Genomic DNA, 18,619 nt, shown 5'->3' with positions numbered 1-18,619 from the left:
GTAGGTTGTTTTTACTAAAAAAAAAAAAAAAAAAAAATTATGGTTTTTGGTTTTTACATTGGAAGTTTCTAGTACATATACTTTGTTATATAACTGGTATTAGAGAATTTATGATTTCTTAATTTAAAAGTAATGTGTAAAAGGCACGTTCCTAAGGATAGGACATCCCAAAAGTGGACATTAAACAGTCCTTGAATGGTGGAAATTGATGTTAATTATTGACCAGGGTAGAGGAACACAGAAACTAGTTAAAAAAAAAAAAAAAAAAAAAGGACATGTAAGGAGCAGTGCCTACTAGGTCTGCAAAGAAATGTAAAAATCAATGTAAATTTAGCTGAGCTCCACTAAAGTGTACTTTTTTTTCTCTATCTTCATATTGGTGCACCCTCATAAGCATATTTACAACAAGAATCCAAACTAAGGCACAACGGAGAATATTCAGAAAATGCCAATTAGACCAAATACATATCTGCATGCTACTTTTCCACTGCAAAAGAGTCAGATGAAATGTGTCTTTCAAAAAAGAATCTGGTTGTATGAAGACCACATAAATACGGCTGGGCTTTAATTTAAACTCCCTATATAGTCACAAGAAGTTACAACTGTAACATGAACCGAAGGAGGAAAAAATAAGGACCATTTGTTCCTAATTAAAAAACAGGGGATTAGAAAAAAAAAGATGGCTATGGGAAATAGGGAACAGTTGTTCTCCCAACATGGCCCTCTCACCCTGCTGATTTTGTGGTTTTTAAAACTATAAAAGTGGGAAAACTGGAAAAATGACAAAATGACTACCAATATATAAACAGAATGCCCTATCTGCTTCTTAAAAATAATGTTTTCTAATTTGGAGATGGAGAACTAGATTCGCTAAGCAAAGAACCAAGTATTTCCACATTTTGGCTCTCCCTCCTCCACGTATCGAATAAACACACACTGGATCGGACGCGGCTCCATGCAACATGGTGACAAGGTTCCAGGTCTCTGATTCTAATTGCAATCAATTGCAATAAATCAGCAGAGGAGGTGGGCGGTTCAAGTTGGATAACTTTAACAAACTAAGATCGGTGAAGTTACATAAATATCATTGTGGTCACTTTAAGCTACCTAGCCTCATCAAGCAGAGCTAGGAAAGCAGCAGGTTAGCGGGTTTCTGGCAAGGAATAATTGGCGCTGAGCAACACACTGTGTACATGAGCAGAAACATTGCGAAAAACTCCCATTACTGGCTTACCCACACCATATGTGCATTTTGGATAGAAGCAGGGGCCGCTCTCATTCTCCTCACATAGTTTGGCCTTACCGACTAGGATGAATGAACATTATGTTTCAGTGTGCTACTTAACCCCAAAGGAAACCAGAAAACACCAGAATTGTGACCTTTCGAGTTACAATTTTTTTTTCCAGTGGAACTGAAATTAGGACAAAGATGGAGTGGGAACAAAAATACAAAATTTGAAGTTCTGGAGAAGATCTTTACAAACTCTGATAAACATGCCTCCAGTTAATTCATCTTGCCAGTGTTTTGGGCAATCAACAACCTATGCTAATCTGGTGGTCAAATATAAAAGCCAAGTTTATAGATTTAAAGAAATAATGAAGTGTTTTAATTGTTCTTTACCAGTGGCCCAAGACAGACCTTAGAAGAAGGATTTTGGAAGTTGTTTTTTGCAGTTTGATAATTTACCAACAAGGACTGTTGAACTATTCCTTTCTAAAAAGCAGAAAAGCTTAATCAATCGTTGACTAAAATCTTCATTATCCAGATCCCCACCTTCCCATCCACACCCCCCATACACTTCTACCCCACCCCCATCATCATAGTAGTAATGCAAAGATTAGCATTTGGTGGCAAAACTGCAATTCACTTTCCAAAGAGGTAGAGAGCCAGGACTACCGGGAAGAAAAAAAAAAAATCTCACATACCACATCTAATCCACCTACTTCATGACTAAGAATCAAGTTGAAGAGAACCTCAGCAACTTCTCATAGATCAGACGTTTGGTGAGCAGAGCAGGCCTCTCAAAATGTGCTTTTTACTATATTATGTTGTGCAGTAATTCAAATGAAAATAAAGATTAGAAAAATGCTCTCTACAAAATCTTCCCAAAAGGAGGATCAACACATTAAAGAATTAAATTTACCAGTTAAGTGACTGGTAATCCAACTATACTCCCTTCCCAGTAAATCAGATCTTTGAAAGCATTTTATATCAGAGGAAACAAAACAAAGATCCTTGCACTCATATGATAAAATTATATTCATTATTATAAATGGAGAAATTAATATCCTCAACTAAGAATCTCATCATAGAAAGAAGCAAGGTTTTTCGACAAATACATATTTCAACGAATAGCTTGTAACATGTTTCAGGGGGAAATAGGACTTTATAGCCAATACAATGACCTTGACAGGTTGATCAATGAGAAAAGTTTGGGCCATGTGACTTCCAATGAGATGTGAAGAATAACCTCCAAGTCACCTCACTTTTCTCCCTGCTGGAAAGACCCCTGGGTGAGAGGACAGATGTTTTGACAAATCGTGATCAGATGTGGTGCTCTGTGATCAACTAATTAAGGGATCTTAAACCTAAATGAGCCAAAGCAGAAAAGTACCAACCTATCTCTTAAAGATCATCCTCAGTAGCCTGCTCCATTGTTTTTATTGCCATATAAAATAGTTCTTCTATTAAGCAAAAACTCCCCTTCAGTGAATAGTTTCCTCATCACTGACCTTACTATCATTTAAAAAAGAAGATACACTCATTATAGACAATTGGAAAATAACAACATTGGAAAGAATGATTTAACTCCTCTATCATCCCAAAGGCAACACCTCTTAATGCTTTTATGTCCCACACCATCTTTTTCTGCAGTTTTTACACAGCAGCAATAATACTGTATATACAATTTTTATTTCATATTTTTGACTGAAATTATGAGACCGAGTATTTATATTTTATTAAAGACTAAATCCTAAATTGCATGTATGAAAACTGAAAAACACTCCATTGAATGAATTGCCATCTTTTTTTTGCATGTAGAACTTCTTGTGGATTGAAAAGACTATTTTCTTAGAATAGAATCCTGGAAGTGGAATTACTGTCAAAGGATATTAATGTCTTTATGGCTCTTGATACTTATTGCCAAAATGCTTTCCAAAAATGGTTGTACCAATTTAAACTACCTTCAACATCAATGCTCATTATGCCTGTGTTTGGACTATGAATGTCTTATGAGAATAAACAGTTTCATAATCATCTTTATAACCCCAGTACTTTAAATTAATAACTTAGGTACTATGTTATACTAGAATATACTAGAAAATTCTTAAAGCCCAAATCCTGACATCTGGTATAGGAATGTATGCTGTTCTTAAAGCTCTTTTTGAGAATCGCTCGCCTTGGTCGGTCTCCTTTTTCCTGCACCACATGACCGCGATGCTTTTCTACACAGAATCCAGTTTTTAATGGGATAATCTTACTCCTCTTTTAAGAAATGATAGCCAAAGTCTACATCATATGAAATCTACAAAGCCCAAGGATATTTTCACTCATTTTAATGACTATCTGAAATTTAAAAAAAAGGAAATTAGTCCCTATAGAGTCGGAAGGCTCCTCCAGTTCTGTTAAAAGATTTAAGGGAGGCACAAAAACACATGAGAAGAAACGTGGACATGTTTCATTAATATGTGCGTTCCATGCCTGTTCAAACAACAGAAAAAAAAACTTATGTTTCCTAAATTACTGAACTGTGAATTCCACATGTAACTCAACTATTTTCAAATACACAAATAAAAAAACACAAATCCACTGTACTACAGTGGAAATGAGCTGAACAAAGTCGCCCAAATCTTTGCTATCCAAGGAGTCTAGTATTATGCGCTTAACAATTTTAGCAAGCATTTGGTTGTTGCTATCTCAATTACTGTTCTGCAAGTGCTGTCTATTAAATTTCCTAGCACAAATTGGCTGTAAGATTGTTTTAGGTCGTCATTAAGAAATCTATATTAAATATGCAATAAGCTACTACGGTTAAACAGAAGTTGGGGGGATATTAGTGTCACAGTTTATTATAATAAATAATTTTTGTGTCTTCTGTCAGCATAACCACAGTAGCATCTCAATACCACCAGCTGATAATAATCTTTATAAATCCTACTTTGCAGCGATACCATCTGTTAGTTATTATTTTATATGTGTCTCCATATGCATATGTGAATTAGTTGTCACTCAAGACAAATATATAAATAGAAGTGTGGTTTTGTGGGGAGATTTTTATTGGCTTGTTTTTGTGTTTTGTTATCTTTAGGCCAGTGAACTAAAGAAAAACATAATTCCTCAGTGTTGGAAGCCAAAATTAAATTCAAATTTTAAAATAATTTTTGGAGTACAAATAAATTTAAGTTCAATACACACTTAATCTAAAGTATCTATTAAAACTAGGTTGAAATTAAGAGCTACCAAAACTGGATATGATTCAAGAAACTGAAATTTATATATTCATTGCTCTCAAAATATACCTACAAAACCAAAAAAGAATAGGCCCACTAGCATTAATATGGTTCCAGTTTTCACAATACAGAACACTTTCCATGACTGAAGATTAGAAAATAATGACTAATTACTTGCTTACCTGTAATGTTTATTCCCTGAAAAGATGAGTCATAATGGCAAAAGCTCAAAACAGGGTCCCCCATGAATCTGTGGGTTTATCCCTCTGAGCTGTAAGTAATAGGCTCCTAGACTGGCAGAAGGTACTAAGTAGCTGTAACATCATTACAACTCATGACCAAAATTTACCCAGAAAGGCAACGAGAAGAGAGGGGAAAAAAAAAAAAAAAAAAAAAGGAACAGAAGGAGGTGGATAATCCTCCAATTGGATAATTAGTTCCAAATTACAACTCTTTCCCCAAGTGCTAGAGTCTAATGACTTTAATTTTAATAAACCCAAACATCGGTTTACAGGAGCTTAAGCTCTACACACCAAAAACATGATGAATGCAGCTCCAAGTTCCTGGTGGCTCTTCAAAACAGAGACTAAAGTACAACCTGAGAGTAACCTCGGTGATGACCAGATGGTCTGATACTTCTTTACGTTATGCTATTTTAGGTGATGATACTTTGGGATCATGTAGAGGGAATGCCAAGGCAGAAACAGAAGTAACTAACGACATCACTGAAAGGAGCCCTAAGATATTTAGGGAAGGGGACTGAAGACAAGTATACTGAGAAGTTAATGTTTTTCTGAAATGAATGCCGTATTATTTTCAGTTCACAAAGTAAAATGTCCCACTAATTAACGCAAATAAATATGCTGCCTTTCATAGTCTTCTGTGTAAATGTACCAACATAGCTCACAACCCAAATCTGTAAAAATTCACTTATTGATGTCCAAACCGCATCCCCTTTTTACAAATTATATTCTGCCCAGATGCTAGAGTCACGATGTTGGGAGAGAGCTGTATTTGGAAACGAAACACATTTTTCACGTATACTTGGGCTATGAAGTGTAAGGAAAAATATAACAGACTACTTAACAAAATATTTTAACTGCCATTAAAATTACAGTACAGCAGAGGCCAAGTTACATTCATTTTTAACCCTTTATCATCTATCATGGAGATGCCTATGTGGAAAGTCCTTTCATACCATGATTTGCCTCTAGATTTCTAAAACATCCTTTCCCCCCCGCTAAGTTTTTATTAAAATGTTCATAATGAAGGATTTCATCAAGGAATTTCATAGGAATTTATCATATAGGAATTAACTGTATAAATAGTAGGAAAAATCTGTTCATGGTTCAAAGCTCACCTAGTGCATTAGGCCTCCCCAATATTTCTTCCTTCACGGCCATCTCACTTACCTTTGTAGTTACGGAATTTAAGGAACTTACTTATTCCATTTTATCGTATAGTGATTTTTGGAGTTTTCTAAATTTCCCATGAATAGATGGGAGAATTTCTGCTTCTATAGCTGAGAATCACAGTCACACATATCTTTACAGCCTCTCCACCCCAGGTCCAACAACTTCCGGAGAATACCAGGCAAACTCGAGGTTTATCTGAACTCACCAGAAAACCCATTTTGATGTACTAAAAGCCACCTTCTCCAAAGGGTCCTTAGAAAAGGGAGTTATATTTTAGCCACTAAAAGCCTTATTTTTAGACATTATGGAACCCATACTAGTTTACCAAACACGTTCTTAATATAAATAAGATTTCAACATTTCTTGCATAGCCATTAAAAACAAAATAATAAGAATCCTTCCTGCTAAGGTACAATAGTTACAATTTCTTAATCAGATGTGTATTTTTTTTAATGTTTATTTTTGAGAGAGAGACAGAGAGAAGAGAGACAGAACATGAGTGGGGAGGGGCAGATAGAGAGGAAGACACAGAATCTGAAGCAGGCTCCAGGCTCTGAGCTGACAGCACAGAGCACGGGGAGCCCGACGTGGGTCTGGACCTCACAAACTATGAGATCATGACCTGGGCCCAAGTCGGATGCTCAACTGACTAAGCCACCCAGGTGCCCCTATCTTTTTTTTTTTTAAATTGAAATCATTATACTTTTCCTTGCTAATGTAGTGTGTCAATAATAGTGTAAATTAATAGATTTTTATGGGTAACTTCTAAGAAACAAGAAAACTTTTTACAGTGGTAAGAAAAAAAATGCCACGTGTTTATAGTGTAAGGAGAAAAACTGGATTTAATGGAGAGACGCATGAGACAGCATTTGTTGTCTTTCTTTTCCTCTGTTAACCGATTTGTTCATTTATCAACCCTGGAATCACTGACAGGGCACCTCTGTCACACCATGTGTCTGACACTAGGTTAGTGGCTGAAGCTATGAAGCTAGTTCACTAAGGTATAGACTCCATCTTCCAGGAACTGGCGTGATCATGAAGTCATAAAAGACAGCGCAAGCAGCACAAGGCCATGGAGGCTAGCTCACTCTGGCTGAGAGTGTAGAAGAGTTCACAAAGGAGGTGCCATTTGAACAGTGTTTTGTTTTTAAGCTTTATTTAGCAGGTTTCACGGCATTTGGGGGGCCTCAAGTAACAAAACCTGTTGTTCTTTTCAGAAAGGGATTTGGAAAAGAAACTGCTCCTCTAATAACATCTAGTGGCCAAAGTCCTAGTTGAAGAATGAGGAACCAGACTTGGAAGGGTATTTGTGAGGTAGAATCAATAGGAATTGGTAGACCTGATAAGAACATTGAGGAGAGTGAGCCAAAATGACATATTTAGGCCTTTAACTTGGCAGGCAGGTGAAGGCATTACAGGAAATCTAGATTTCCATTAACAGTATTTACTGAGCACCTTCCATGCGCCAGACACTATTCTAGGCCCACAGAGTCTGTTTTCATTCTAGTCAGGGGAGGCAGACAGTAAATAAATGAATCATCTGAGATGTCATAAAGTTTGTGGAGGAAATCAAACGCCGTTATGTGACAGTCGGGGGGGGGGGGAAACGCACTTTAGCTGAGGTAGTCATGAAAAATGACACTGGAACTAAGATCTGAATGACCCTTTGATATGAATGACAAAGGGATAGCAAATGCAGAGGCCTAGGTGGGAAGGGGCTTAGAAGGACCAGGGGACTGGTAGGTGGGGCTGGGGTGGGGCTTGGGGTGTGGAGAGAACAGGGATGGGAGAGCACGTGTGGCTCCCAGTAGCCCGCTAGAAGACACAGCAGGAGTCCTAGTTACAGTGGGCAGCCAGCAGGTTGCAAGCCAAGGAGTGACGTGATATCATTCATCTTTCCACCTGCTGGGTGGAGAATGGACTGAGAAGAGTGGAGAGCCCTGGCGAGGGTGGTGGCTCAGACCAGAGTTCTAACGGGGTCAGTGCTGAGAAGGGGTCAGATTCCACAGGCTGAGGGAGAGGTGACCGGGCTTCCTGGTGCGCTGGATGTGGAATGTGAGGAAGAGACGGGCAGGACTACCTCAGGGGTTTTGATTCTAATATTTTTTTAACGTGTATTTATTTTTTGAGAGACAGAGAGTGAGCAGGAGTTGGGGAGGAGCAGAGACAGAGGGAGACACACAATCAAATCAGGCTCCAAGCTCTGAGCTGTCAGCACGGAGCCCGATGTGGGTCTTGAACCCACAAACCAGGAGATCATGACCTGAACCAAAGTCACACACTTGACCAACTGGGCCACCCAGGTACCCATTGATTCTAAACCACTGTATGGAGTGTGTGATGTTATTGTACAGAGACGGTGAAAGACTGGAGCAGGGTGGTGGGGCCAGGAATCAGTTCTTTGGTCACATAAAGCCTGAACTGTCTCGAAACGGGTAAGTGAAATGGCACATAGGCAGCTAGGTATAGACTGGAGCTTGTGGGAGAGGTCTCATGGAATTTAAAGCCCTGAGACTGGGTAAGATTCATCTTGACTGATCAAGATTTTATTCATTCATTCATTCATTCATTCATTCATTCATTCATTCAACAAATCTTTTCGACTCCCTATCCTGTGCTAGGCTTTGGGACTATCAGGATGCAGCAAACAGGCCAGGTCCCTAACCTCCCTGGAGCTGTTTGAAGCGCTACCCTCCTCTACCACAAGAAGAATTAAGTAGGGGTGTGTCACCATGTGGAAAGTTTCAAAATTCACAGGTGTATCGTCTACCCTAATAATTCACATCCCCCCTAAATCTTAAAAATGATTATTTTAGTGATTAAAGAATGTTAGCATGTTTCTACATAGTATATGAAAAGGATCTGATTTACAAAGATAAAATTGTTTTCTCACGTGGAAGAGAACAAATACCCTAGTCTCTCTACCAAACAGTGTCAAGGAGTACACTTTGACGTTGCAAATGGTAAGGTTCTAAACAGTTCTAAACTGGTTATTTGCAAACCTTTCCTTACAGGTTCACACATTACCTATTCACTCGAATGTATGAGATAATAATCACTCAATTAAAAATAGTTCCAATGCTTTAACTTGGTGCTCTCTTCCTCTTTTTTCATCTGAAAGATTCCATATCCAGCACTAGGAAAAGCCTGGCACTGGTGAAATCACCTGTATTCTTTATACTTGGCACCTGTCTATGCAGCAAGAGTGGAAGTTACAATTTATCCTCAGAGAAATATATAATAATAGTGACTTGAGTTTATCCCAAAAGGGCTTACTGAGTTTCACTTACCTCTAAAGGTTGGCTGCCTTCTTCTTCTTCTGAAGTTTTACCTCTTGTTGCCGTTCTTTGCTCATGTGCTATATCTCCTATGAAGCAAAAAGGAAAAAGAAGAAAAAAAAAACACCTTTACCATACCATTGAGGCCAAACTGTCTTCTATTTATTTAAAATGTCTTTTGTCACCATATGTTTCACACTATGGAAGCATCTACTCTTTCCTTTGTTTCGAAGTAACTTAATTTTTAAGGATGGTAGTTTTATAGAGGTTTCAGAAATCATCCTGAACCACGCTTTTATAAGAGGTTTACTCTGGAAAAATCAAGTGCATTCATATTTTATGAGTAAGGTCATATTTCAAATAAACTAGGAGAGTTTATGACTTAAGAAAGATAAAGGCCAATTATCTTCAAATTAAAAGTCTTTATACTAGGAGTTACTGCCCTCCATATTATTTTTTAAATAAGCTTTCCTCTTTATAAGTGTTTACGTGTGTGTCCATAGATTTGCCTCCGAGGAGATATGGATATTTGCGTGTAATAATTAACCAAATGTCAAACAGTCTTTACAGGAGGAAAGAACCATGAACACATTCATAAATTAGCCTTCAGTTAATACTTTGATTCCTGAGGCTGATGCCTGGGTGGCTTATATTACAAAATGAAGTTGGTAACTAGGCTGGCTCCAAGGACATAGGACAGACACAAACAGTTAGGTAACTATAAGCATAATTTCATTTATTAATGACCTATTTTAATTAATTATCTCTAATGATCTATGATTAACACATGTTAGGTAAAGAAACAATTAGCCTACTTCTTTAATGCAAAATGAGAGGTTGGTTTAGGAATTTGTAAACTGCTCTTCTGTAAAATTAGGCCAGCTCAGGAATGTCCACAATAGAGGAAGATTATAAGATTCATAGATGATGACGTGGCCAACACTAAAGGTTAGGAATGTGTTAATAAGGAAGGTCACAAGTCTTGATTGGAGATAACAAAGTATGCAAGTCCTGGCTGAGCTTAACGTTTTTTATGAAACACAAAAGTTTAGCATACCGATGGCATAATCAAGGAAGCGCCTCACTGAAATTTTAAAGACTTAAATAAGCCTGTTAACTTCTAGAATCATGAAGAATTGATTGTTACTTACTTAAGATAAAGTAACTCCTCCCCCCCCAAATGTTTAAAATGCAAGCACATCAGTGGATATTCCAGTTTGTAAGTTCTGTTCTCAGCCATGTGCAACATTATCAGTGGGCGAGACCCTGCACATAATAGGTATTCAATAAATACTAGCCGAATAAATTAGTGAATTATCATTTCTAGTCCATAAAACTGAGATAAAATACTACATGGCATGTAATAAAAGCTATATTTGAGCATACAGTTAATGCCCTTCTAAACATATTTGTGAAACTTAAAAGGCAACTATATTTTTTAAAAAGTTTATTTATTTATTTAGAGAGAGAGAGAGAGACAGAGCTTCACCATGTGAGCCTGGCTGGGGAGGCAGACAGACAGACAGACACACACACACACACACAGAGGAAGAGAGGGAGAGGGAGAGGGAGAGGGAGAGAGAGAGAGAGAGAGAGAGAGAGAATGAATCCCAAGCAGCCTCCTTGCTGTCAGCACAGAGTCCATTGCAGGGCTTGATCTCATAAACCATGATATTATGACCTGAGCCAAAATCAGGAGTCAGATGCCCAACTGACTGAACCACCCAGGGGCCCCAAAGGCAACTGTTTTAAATACCACTATGCTGTATTGCTCCTGGGGATCCACAACTGTGGTATAACTTATTAGATTTTAAGAACGATTAATGATTTTTAAGAAAGAAATCCTACTGAAACCAAAGCATTACGAACTTTGGGGTTGTGTGTATAGGATAATAAAGTTAATAGCTATTAAGCCAACGATTATATCTACCTACTTTTGTGACCTAGCATGTCAAACTATTTTGATTGATTTTTCAAGTGATTGTTTAAACTGACCATTTATTTGTAGATCTCAAAGGGCCTTATTTTCAGAAATCTCTCTTCTCTCTGAAAGTTAGGGACAAGATAATCAACTCCCAGTTTACAGGTGGAAAAACCAATGCATTGGGAGATTAATTTGCTTGGCTTAGCAGCATGAAGGCCACAGCAGCATGAATAGCAAAAGTAATGCAAAGGTCTGCACATTGAGGTCAAAGTATGTTTAATAACTCACATACCTGATGATTATTAAGTGTATCATCCAATAGGAAAGGTCATTTACTCAAGAGTTTCTTCTTCCTTTTGAAATGATTGCTGCTGTATCCCATAGCCACACAAACACTGTTTTTGGCTAAAATCATTCAACACAAAGTCTGTACTTTCTTTGCCATTTTCTGACTTCGAGCCAAGTATCTGTACAAAGCTTTCTCCATTTCTCCCTACTGCTTGAATAACCAGAAAGGTTATCAGCCAGCGTTCCTGACATCACACAACACATCTGCCTGGAAGCGATTGTAGAATCACTATTTACTGAAATGCCATGTCTGGCGATGACTCAGATAGGACAATAACTGATTACAAGGAAAAATGCCATCTGCAAGATTATTCTCTGTAAACAAAGCCACAAAATGAAAACTACACAACAAATGGAAAAGAACAGGTCACAATGAAATATGATTTTTGAAGATTTTTTTCATCCCACTGAAGTGTTTCTTTATCATGAGAAAAATTCAGTTATTTTCTCTAATTTTTTATGACACACAGGAAAGTTAGATACTTCAACAATAAATAAAGATGCATGTGACAAAAGGAACATAAGATACTTTAGTTTTCAAGTTGTCAATTAACTCTAATTTATATACTGGATAGATTACAAATTTTCATCTGCTAGTCAGCTGCTTAAAAAGAACAAAAACAACCAACACGTTCACAGTACTTACATTTCATAAAGCCTTTTTTTTTTTTTTTTTTTTTTAAGAACAGCACCACATTTGATTCTCACGTCAGTGAAGACATCCTCTCCATCCACCCTCTGTCTTCCCAGTTTAGGGAGAACGAACCCTAAGGGGCAGAGGCAGTCAGTGACTTCCCCCAGGTCTCCGACGTAGAAGGCAGTCACAGGGGGACCTAGAACCCAGTCTTCTGACACTTCTAGGGTTTCTGTGGTCTGGGGGAAGGTTCCAATGGATGTGGGCGAACGTGGGAGGAGTCAAGTCTGAGTTAGAGAACAGTGAAAAGAAGAGCCCAAGAATCTGAAAGGGAGCTCTGAACACAGGATCTTGTGCTGGGCTAACCCGCTGGGCCCCAAGACACTTCTCTACTCCTCTCTTCCTCCACAAGCCCCACAGATGATCAGTTCCCTTCCCTTTCCAATGATGATGCCCAACACTTCTGACCAGAGCAAGCCTCTTTCCTTCTTTCCCATCCTTCAAAGCAAACACAGTCCCCCTGATGTTTTCCCAAAACTTTGTAAAGTTAGAAACAATTTCACAAAAGGAAAATCCCTCTTATACTACAACCATGCAATTTTCTTGGTTTAAAATGTAGTTGTTTTTTTTAGAATAAATAATAAAGACTAAATATACATAATAAAGAAGCTCTTTTGGAATTTAAAGGGCTGAAGTGAAAATCATCTGTATTTTAGAAACTGGCAAAATTTTCCAAGTGCTAGACAGTAAACATTTTAGACTTTATGGGCCCTACGGTTTCTGTCACAAAAGCTGTAAGCTATAGTTTCCTGTATTTTTATTATTTTATTAAATGATCTCTATGCCCAACATTGGGCTTGAACTCATGACCCTGAGCTCAAGAGCTGCATGCTCTACCAACTGAGCCAGCCAGGCACCCCTGCCAACCCCTATTTTAGAGATTATATGTATTCTATCTTTTCTAGGATAAAAGACTAAATTATGTTTGAATTCGATGAGGAGACAAGAGAGGGGTGGTCATTAGGATTATCATGGCGATCCTCTTCTACTGGGTGAATTGAGTCAAAGGAGAGGAGAAATGGTAACGAGTGAGCACTAGGTATAAGAGAAGGATAAAAGTAGAGAAATCCCCAGTCACAGGAGGGGAGCCCTAATGCTTATTTGGGTTACCCAGAGGAGACTTGTTTTGGCAAGACAAGGGTGGGGAAGTATCCTTACTTTTAGGCCTCCTTCAATGTGGAAGAAAATACAGTAACATTAGCCCCAGGCCTCCCTCCACTCTCCTATCCATGGCTTGGTAATTTGGAGACCTTGTGCATGTGATTCTGCCCCTTCCTCTTCCCCTTCCCCCAAGAATGAGAGGACCACAGGCAGCATGTGGTTCTGTCTGCTCTGACCCTCCACAGGGACCTCCTCCCACCTGGGGAACCTGCTCCAGCCCAGCATTTCCCATAACTGGATGGAGCTCAAGCTAATCCTGGGGTTCAGAAACCTATCCGTCCCTTGATGGAAACCACCTTGGTCAATGCCAGCTCAAAAGGCATGAACAAAGAGACTTTGGTCTGTGTTTGTTGGGGTGTCTGCCCCCAAATGGGTTAGATCTTACCTGAAGAAAAGGGGGTTCCTACTGGAAGGTCTTGGGGTCTAACAGGACTGGGAATGGGCTGATGGGGACAGGGCTGGAGCCTACCTAAATATGAAAAGCTGTGAATACAGAAAACTGTTTTTCTTTCTTCTAGCCAGCAAAGAATTATCTATAACTGCTTATCTGAGAATGCAGTCTACAAAACACTAGTTTCAAGGGGTTCGCATGGAAAAAATATTTCTATGGTCAAAAGTATGAGAAAAATCTGCAGAATGCCTTCCCTTACAGTTGATTTTCAATGCACTTTAACATATTAAAGGCTCTGAGAAATTCTTAGGAAAGAACTTAACTTTTTTTCACAATGTATTTGACTGTGGATCATTGTATTCACGGATACCTATTAAACATTTCGCAGGGGTCTATGAACACACCATGGAAAATGCTGGTAGAAATTTCTGAAGTTAAATCTGGTTAGGGAATATATTATTCTTACCTGATTCTTCAGACCACCCTCAAAATTGCCAAATTTGTTATTCAGCTTTGGAACAGTCATTTTCCACAGTGCTAACCTACACTTATTTTCTTTTCGCTATCTTTCCTCAACCCCCTGTTAGTTCATCCAATGGCATTCGGGGCAGACTAGCAGGATGTGTCTGCATTTCTACTACATATTTCTGATTCCAGAAGAGTTGATATCTATAGAGAACAGGAGAGCCAGGCACCTTGAAGACGCAGGAGAAAGCCCCAGTGATCAGAAATATCTCCCCCACAGATTCCACCAATTAGAGATTCATTAGGGTTAATGAGCTCCTCTTTTAAAATGCAAATACTCTCTGGGAGTGTTTGCTTATTAGTCATTCACCAAGTGAAGTAGTGGAAAGAACAGTGGAATGGCCACTCCATTAACTCCTTTTCATTCTTCAGTCACACACTCATTATACAGGCAGCCCAGCAGGGCAAGGGAATGGCTTTGGAATCTGACAGAACTGGACTCAAATCCTTTACCAACTGCAAGACCTTGTGCAAGGTACTTAACTTCTCAGAGCCTCAATTTCCTCATCAGAAAAATGGGAATAATGATACATACATAATAAGGCTGCTATGAAGATAAAATTAGGCAACCTGTTAAAGGCTATCTGTAGAGAAGAAGGTGGGGGAGGGGGATGTTGGGGAAAGATCAAGGTTTCCTCTTAAGCGTAGTCCTCTGCGCTTCTGCCCTTGTCACGTAGCTGTTGCTCTGCCCGCCCCAGAGGAGAGAGGATAGGAGAGGCCTCCTGTGTAATCTCATTTAGTGCTTTTGGCAGTGTTGTGAGGTAGGCTTTGTTATGCCATGTAAGAATGGCAGGCCTCGTGTTGGAATCCAAGTCTGCTGACAATGCCAGATCATTACATAATCTCACACGGCCTCCCATTACTTATCAAAACTTGAGTTCTCCAACTCTGCCTAATACACTTTACACTCGAGTCTCCTTTAGTTCGGATTAGTTTTTCCTTCCATGTTTTCCAATACTACCCATTTGCTCCTTGTTTTCCACTATAATGAAGTATGGAAGAGCGAAGAGACAGAAAGCAACAAGTACTAATTGCTGAAGACATGCCCCGCCCAGGAGCCCAATTCGGTCAGGTCAGGATTCTGATGACAATCTTTATAACTCCACAGGGGGTTGGGGGGTGGGGAGGGAAGAATCAAGAGTAGGAATCAGCTAAACCGTAGAGGGAAGAACCAAGTTAGCAATCCAAAATGGGAAAGCGTTCAAAATGACTAGGAATTAAAGAAGAGCAAATCAGGAGGACACCAAGAACATATTAAATTAGCATACCAAAATTATTATGCCCCAAGTTCACTAAGGACAGGATACAACTGACACAGTGGCATCATTCTGATTAAAAAAAAAAAGTCAATAAACATCTGTTGATTTGACCATGGAGGCTGTGGTGAGAGGGACAGGTAAGAAAGACCATTCTACACACACAGTAATGGCTTATAAAAAGAATGAATTATAAATGCCTTTTTAAAAAATGTTTTTAATGTTTATTTGAGAGACAGAGTGCGAGACACCAAATCCAAAGCAGGGTCAGGCTCTGAGCTGTCAGCACAGAACCCTAAGTGGGGCTTGACCCGTGAACTTCAAGATCATGACCTCGGCCAAAGTCAGATGCTTAGCCAACTGATCCACCTAGGTACCCCTACATGCTTGTTAAAATACAAAAAAAAAAAAAAAAAAAAAAAAAAAGCATTCAATGAACAATCTACTTTTTACATTAGTATGGATCTTAATTTTAATGTATATTTATATGCAACTTTTAGGCATCACTTTAGATTTTATTTTTCTGACTGCTAATAAAATCACACAGCTACAACCCTGCTTACTATTTTAAAAACTTAGGGTCACACTGAACACTGTAACACATTTACTCAGGGAAGCAGCAATACCAGCAAATCCAGCTGAGGTCGGAGCCACTGGTCAGTCCTACTTGCTCTTAATGAACTTCTCCTAGGATCCCACGGATGTCTTTAAGTCTGAGTCTTGTAGACTCAGGTAATTATAGTTACCTTGCAGGGATAGGTAATAATTTTTCTGGAATATAAATTTTCTGAAAGATCTTAAAGCACCCAGAAACATCAATTAAGCTGTAACACTATGTTAAACTGTTAAAGCCAGGTATTCTTACTTTGGGAATGGAGGAGTAGAGATGCAAAAGGCCCCCCAAATTAATTTTGTACAGTATTGCATCATGCCATGCAAATCTGTGTTCAAAGGATTTTTATTACTCTTTCTTCAATCTGAATTTATTTATATACCACAAGAATAAGTTTGGCTGACCATTCCTGACTCTGGATCCCAAAATGTTGCTGAAAGAAAGCTCTCCAAAGTGCTGCTCTGAGCCTTTCACTGACAACAGGTTCTGTAGCCTCTGTGAAAACAAACAGGACTGACACAAAAAGGATTTTCAGTGTGTCTGGCCTGAAGCCAAAATTTGTAAATAGAAAAGGGTAGGCTCACTCTACGAGGTTATCTGGTATCCTGAGACACAGACTCAAAAAGACGGCCTGTTGTGGGTAAAATGATGGCATTGATTTATCACTAATAATGTGCTGTCGGTAGGAAAGGTATTGACATTATGTCACTCACAGTCAGCAGTGTTCAGTCTCCTTACCAACCAACAGAATAAATTTGTGAAATTAATGGTGGGTGTTAGGGGTTCTGCTCAGTCTGTTTTCAACATAGAAAAATAAATGATCCCGTGAGATCAGATGTATGTTTCAAACATAGCATCCATTGGCCCAATCAGAGATATTAGGTAGGTGTAAGATTTAATAGATGGAGGCAGAGATGGGAGGAAAAAGACTACGTTATGGAGCCAAGAAAGCCTTTATTGGGATTGCGATTACCGGGCGAGGTCCCATGGCCCAGGGAGTGGGGAGTTGGGGAGGTCGCGCCTGGTACAGGAAGGGTATTTTATGGGTGAAAGACTTCCGGTCCAGTCCTGGGAGGGCAGACCACCAAATAAGGGCACTTTAGGGACGTGGCGGGATGGGATAGGTTGCCTCCACCTTCAGGGTGGTGGGAAGCTGGGGCTCCATGATTGGCTGTTTTCAAACTGGCGCGGAACATTCCAGGTCTGCGGGTGAGGGTGGGGGTCGTCGGTGCACGGTGTTTTTCCAACCCACAGCAAAATGGCTGCTCAGTCGCCATGCCAAGGTGACTCCCAAGGTGACTCTTACAGTAGGTAAGTTTCTCAATCTCTTGAAATTGCATTCTTAGACTGACAAATGAGTTTTAGTGTAATAGAAAACTGCTAAGAAAATTTCCAGCAGAAATAATAAAAGTGGTGTGTGAAATATAATCAGCTTCAAGTTTCACTCATTTAAGAAATATTTGTTAAACACATGCAGCCCTGTCCCCATCCTCACAGCATTTACATTCTTGAAGGGATTTCAACTCCAGCAAATGCAAATCACAAAAACTGGTGGTAGAAATGAGGCAAAAACTGAAAATTACGGGAGTCCCCCATCAGTTAAGGAACAGAAATTTGTATGGAGTACTCTGTGAAAAAGGTGGCCAGCTGTTAACAAAACCAAATTCCATTAATATGGCTTTGCCCCCCACTCCAGTGATGGCTCCTTTCATTTAAAAAATGCATATAGATATCCCTAGTCAGTATCACTACTTTTAGTGGAAGTCAAGTATTAAACATGGTCTTAGATCACACAAAAGTTTGAAGACTGTATTTCTGAAAATACAACAATAGTTGAAGAAAAGCTGGTATTAAAAAATATGAGTCACTTGTAAATCACAGATCACAATTAGAAGCAAAGCCACACACAGCAGATAGGATGAGGTGGCATGATGTGATAACTGGATGAAGAACAAGAGTTTGATTTCAAAATGCAGAAGAGCCTGGTTGATTTTATTGAAGATGCCACACTTGTCGTCTGGTTATACAAAATAAATGTCTGAAATTACTATCCTGAGGGTCACAGTCTTTAAAATATTCACATAAGAAGAAAAGAAGTGGTCCCTTTAGGAACTCAGGTAAACCTAGACACCACAAGGCCTGAGGAAGTCCTAACCTGTTCACTGGCCCTTGACTGAAGCAGGTAGACAGCCACAGTGAGTCGCCACTTAGCATCCTGAGGAAGAAGGGCCTTGAGTGAAAAAGGGCCCAGATCAAAGCTGAGGGTTGTCAACTCAGGCCTGGCCAGCCTTTGCTATATTTATGAAACTTTTACTTGGGCTACAATATATAGACAGAGTGGGAAAAAAAGTGCATCATGGGATTGTCTGGGATAAATGTGCCCCAAAGTAAGGCAGAGAGCAGAGCCTTCACAGGCACTAACACAGGTAAATTCTGAGACATCTCCCTCCCAGTGGGGCAGTGTATCTCACATCTCAGCGTATTTAAGAAACACCAAGGGTGATGGGGCGCCTGGGTGGCTCAGTCGGTTAAGCATCTGACTTTAGCTTAGGTCATGATCTC

General features: G+C 39.2%; 1 protein-coding gene across 5 annotated transcripts in view; it reads right to left on the bottom strand.

The window, feature by feature from the left end:
* Positions 1-18,619, bottom strand: part of UMAD1 (UBAP1-MVB12-associated (UMA) domain containing 1) — a 215,601-nt gene that overhangs the window by 62,734 nt on the left and 134,248 nt on the right. For all 5 annotated transcript variants that reach the window (XM_029929443.1, XM_029929433.1, XM_029929462.1 and 2 more), the window contains one exon: positions 9,158-9,234. In XM_029929443.1, coding sequence (XP_029785303.1) covers positions 9,158-9,234 — 77 coding nt within the window. The remainder of the gene's footprint in view (positions 1-9,157; positions 9,235-18,619) is intronic.

This window comes from Suricata suricatta, chromosome 2 (genome assembly GCF_006229205.1).
Source record: "Suricata suricatta isolate VVHF042 chromosome 2, meerkat_22Aug2017_6uvM2_HiC, whole genome shotgun sequence".
In the NCBI taxonomy this organism is placed as follows: domain Eukaryota; kingdom Metazoa; phylum Chordata; class Mammalia; order Carnivora; family Herpestidae; genus Suricata; species Suricata suricatta.
The sequence above is the reverse complement of the archived record's forward strand: the minus strand, read 5'-3'. Positions and strand labels throughout refer to the sequence as shown.